Raw genomic sequence first — 4023 nt, forward strand, 5'->3', positions numbered from 1 at the left:
GCAATGGGACGCTTGATGATCCGTTGACTGGATCCCCGGCATGAGGAACATCCGACTCCGGGATATCCCGAGCTTCATGCGGACCACAAACCTGAACGACATCTTGTTCAACTACTTACAAGAAGAAGTGCAACACTGCCTGAAATCATCTGCTATCTTGTTCAACACCTTCAATGAGCTCGAACATGAAGTACTGGAGAAAATAGCAGATATTTCCCCTCGAATTTACTGTACCGGGCCCCTTTCCTTGCTCCTCCAGGATATTCCCTCGACCTCAGTCAAGTCTTTCAGGTCCAGTCTGTGGAAGGAAGACTACAGCTCCCTCGAATGGCTTGATCAGAGAGAAGCCGAGTCGGTTGTGTATGTGAACTATGGAAGTATCACTGTCATGACTGAGGAACATCTGAAGGAGTTTGCTTGGGGCCTTGCAAATAGCAAGCACCCATTTTTCTGGGTGATTAGGCCTGATGTTGTGAAGGGTGATTCTGCAATCCTACCACCGGAGTTCCTGGAGGAAGTGAAAGACAGAGGGTTCTTGACGAGTTGGTGTCCACAGGATCAAGTCCTGAATCACGGATCAGTCGGCGTTTTCCTAACGCACTGCGGGTGGAATTCTACCTTGGAAGGTATCTGCGGAGGTGTTCCTCTCATTTGCTGGCCATTCTTCGCGGAGCAACAGACAAACTGTCGGTACGCATGTACTGAATGGGGGATTGGCATGGAAGTGAACCAGGATGTGAGACGTGAGGAAATAGAAACTCTTGTTCGGGAAGTGATGGAAGGGGTCGGCGGTAAGAAGATGAAGGAGAATGCTAAGAAGTGGAAGGAGAGAGCTGCGGAGGCCACTGGTTGTGGAGGGTCATCGTACAATGACTTTGACGGATTCATTAAGGAGGTTATCCATTCGAAGGATTAGATTAAAGGAAACCGTCACCATATTTCCATATCTTCCGAAAATATATCGAAAGAAGCATAACACCGTGGTTCCATATTTCCCTTTTCTTATTTCCAATCTGTTAGTTTACCCAGATCCTTCGACATGGTATTTTAAGATCATAAAGTATTAGATGCTGTCCTAAACCTAATATGAGCAACCAATCCAGGCAAGAACTCGAACTTTTGCCCAGTCACTTTCACTTAATGCAAAGTCGTCAACTACTACGACTGTAAAGCCGAACTTGATAGAATATCTCTTCATGACTACGAAGTTAGAGATTAGCTCTTCCACGGTCTATGCTTGATCTATGCTCCATCTTTCCCATTAGAAACCATGCTTTTACTAACCTTATGTTTAACTTTTTAATTAGCAAATTGACGTGTTGTAAAAATAGCATGCTTTCACTAACCTTTTGTTTAACTTTTTAATTAGCAACTTGGCATGTTGTGAAAATAACATTGTGCAAGCCGATCAAAACTTTGTCATTAAATCGAGATCGAGAGAAATTCAAAGGAGAAATAAAACGGTAAACAATAAAGGGCACGAAAGATTTATATTGTTCGATTCGAATGTTGAAACCTATAACTACAGGGAGAACAACCATCAACAATATACTAATGAATCGGAAAACCACATAATCATAATCACTCAAACACTTGGGGATTTTTCAATTCTATGATTAGGCCCAATATCCACGGCATTTCTCGGGACTCCCTTTCGTTCTGCCAGAGAGTCCCTTGTGTTTGGCTGATGAAAGAAAGCATAAAAGACCAAAGGGAGTACAATGCCTTGCGCCCAAAATAATACTGAAGGGAGTCTCTCCTATATACCTCAAAAGTGAGCTCATTTTCCTTTTATAGCACTTACGAAAGGTCAGAGTTCCACTAATCATTGATGAATGTGAGCCCCACCCCCATCATTGCAATTTATAAGAGTTCTTCTTTTGTGCTGAATGGACTCTGCACAAGGGCATATCAGTTATCGTCTTGGTGACTTCTACGACTTGTTCCTTACATTGTTCATGCTCATAAATATGTTGCAGAGCCAATCAACTGTCCTGGATTAGATGGGATGACATGCTGAGTGAACAAGTGAAGCTTCACGATAAAATGGAGAATATATTTGATAGGCCCGAAACTTTAAATCTGCGAACGGCTGGTCCACTCTTCTTCGGTGGCCGTGTCTCACTTGACAAGAGATTTCAAAGTTTCCTTTTATCTTAGCTCTATTACAAGCCTTACATTCGAATCAAAATCTTGACCAAATTTTTTATCTCCATTTCACTAATGCGAATTGATAGACGTAACGTTTGAATCAACATCGTAATACGATTTTTCATCTTCATTTCATTATGTGAGCTAATGAGCTTCACATCTAAAACAATATCCTAATGAGCCTCGCATTTGACATCTGAACTTGATTTTCTGTTTCTATTTCACTGATATGAATTGATGAAAACAATCGGTTGTTCTAGCTTTGTTGATTTCTTTGCTTGCTTTTCTTTGTGTGATAGCGGTTTCTTCTTCTTAGCTCTTCACTTCTCATTTCCCAATACTCTTGAGAGAGAGAGAGACCAAAAGAGGTAACGGAGAGAGAGTAGCGGAGGGTGGAGAGAGAAAGATGGGTTTGAAATCTCCTGACAAGTGGGGCCCATCGGATACGTGGCACTCAAAGAGTAGTGGAGCAGTCGTTCGCTAACATGAAATGTCAGCCTACCCAGCTCTATTTTCCGAGGGAATGGTAGGTGGGACTATCCCTTCACTTTGAGAAAATATTGGTTGCATGGTGGTGCTGGTTTTTCATCTGGCCTGAAGTGGTCTTTCATGCCAAAAGTATCAGATGGCCGTCCTTCCTATCTTGTGGTCAACGCTAATGAAAGTGAACCGGGAACATGTGAATATAGGGAAATTATGCGTCACGATCCTCACAAGCTTCTCGAAGGATGCTTAATTGCTGGTGTGAGAATGAGGGCAACTGCTGCCTATATTTATATAAGGGGTGGATACGTAAGTGAACGTAAAACTCTTGGACGGGCCAGTAAAGAGGCTCATGAAGCTGGACTTTTGGGACGGAGTGCATGTGGATCCGGCCACGATTTTGACGTCCACATCCGTTATGGTGCTGAAGCTTGTTTTTGTGGTGAAGAGAATGCACTATAGGAAAGTCTTGATTAAATGTTGAAACTGTGGCTCTTTCTCCTACGATCCCCAGAAGTGGTCCAGATTGGTTTGCCAGCTTTGGAAGGAAAAACGATTCAGTGACAAAATTGTTTTGCGTGTCGGATCATGTAAACAAGCCTCACACAGTTGAGAAGGAAATGAGTATACCATTGAAGGAGCTGATCGAAAGTCCCGGCAGCGGCATTAGTGGTGGATGGGGCAGTTACTTGCAGTAATACCTGGTGGTTCATTTGTACCGCTTCTCCCAGTGATGTGCTGATGGACTATGATGCTCCTAAGGCTGTCCAGCCTGGTCTAGGAACAGCAGCTGTTGTAGTTATGAATAAATCCACCCATGTTGTTGATGCAATCGGGAGGCTTTCTTATTTCTATAGGCATGAGAGCTGTGGGCAGCGCACACCCTGCAGTTAAGGCACAGGATGGCTCTGGATGATTATGGAAAGATTAAAAGTTGGGAATGCAAAGTTGGAGGAGATTGATATGCTGCAGGAGGTGACCAAGCAGATTGAAGGGCATACAATATGTGCTTTTTAGGTGATGCGGCAGCTTGGTCTGTCCAGGGTCTCATTCAGCATTTTAGGCCAGCACTCGAGAGAAGGATTAGGAACATGCCGGGAGAGAGTTGCTGGAGGCTGCTGCTTAGATCTATGCTCAGGTTTCTACTCCAATCTCTTCTCAATTTATTTCTTGTGCTACCCCATAAATAAATGGAAAGCAATTATGGCTCACATGTTTACGAACTTGTCGCGACCTCTTTTTTCTCGGCGCCCGCAATCGGGTACGGGCGCCTAAGGAGGCTAATGGCTCGGCTGAATTTATTAAGCCTTGGACTCTCCCAAGTCCACCAATTCACGACTTTAATAGTCTGAGTTTTTAACCCGTAAATCAATTTTTAAATTGGAGTCG

The 4023-nt window shown here is 43.5% G+C and overlaps 1 protein-coding gene and 1 pseudogene across 1 annotated transcript in view; both read left to right on the top strand.

Moving 5' to 3' along the window:
• Positions 1–991, top strand: part of LOC104415775 (linamarin synthase 1-like) — an 8555-nt gene extending 7564 nt beyond the window's left edge. The window contains exon 5 of the mRNA XM_039300282.1: positions 207–991. Coding sequence (XP_039156216.1) covers positions 207–916 — 710 coding nt within the window. The 3' untranslated portion in view covers positions 917–991. The remainder of the gene's footprint in view (positions 1–206) is intronic.
• A 1566-nt stretch (positions 992–2557) lies between these two features.
• Positions 2558–3760, top strand: LOC104417785 (annotated as a pseudogene).
• Positions 3761–4023: the final 263 nt, after the last annotated feature.

This window comes from Eucalyptus grandis, chromosome 8 (genome assembly GCF_016545825.1).
Source record: "Eucalyptus grandis isolate ANBG69807.140 chromosome 8, ASM1654582v1, whole genome shotgun sequence".
Lineage (NCBI taxonomy): Eukaryota > Viridiplantae > Streptophyta > Magnoliopsida > Myrtales > Myrtaceae > Eucalyptus > Eucalyptus grandis.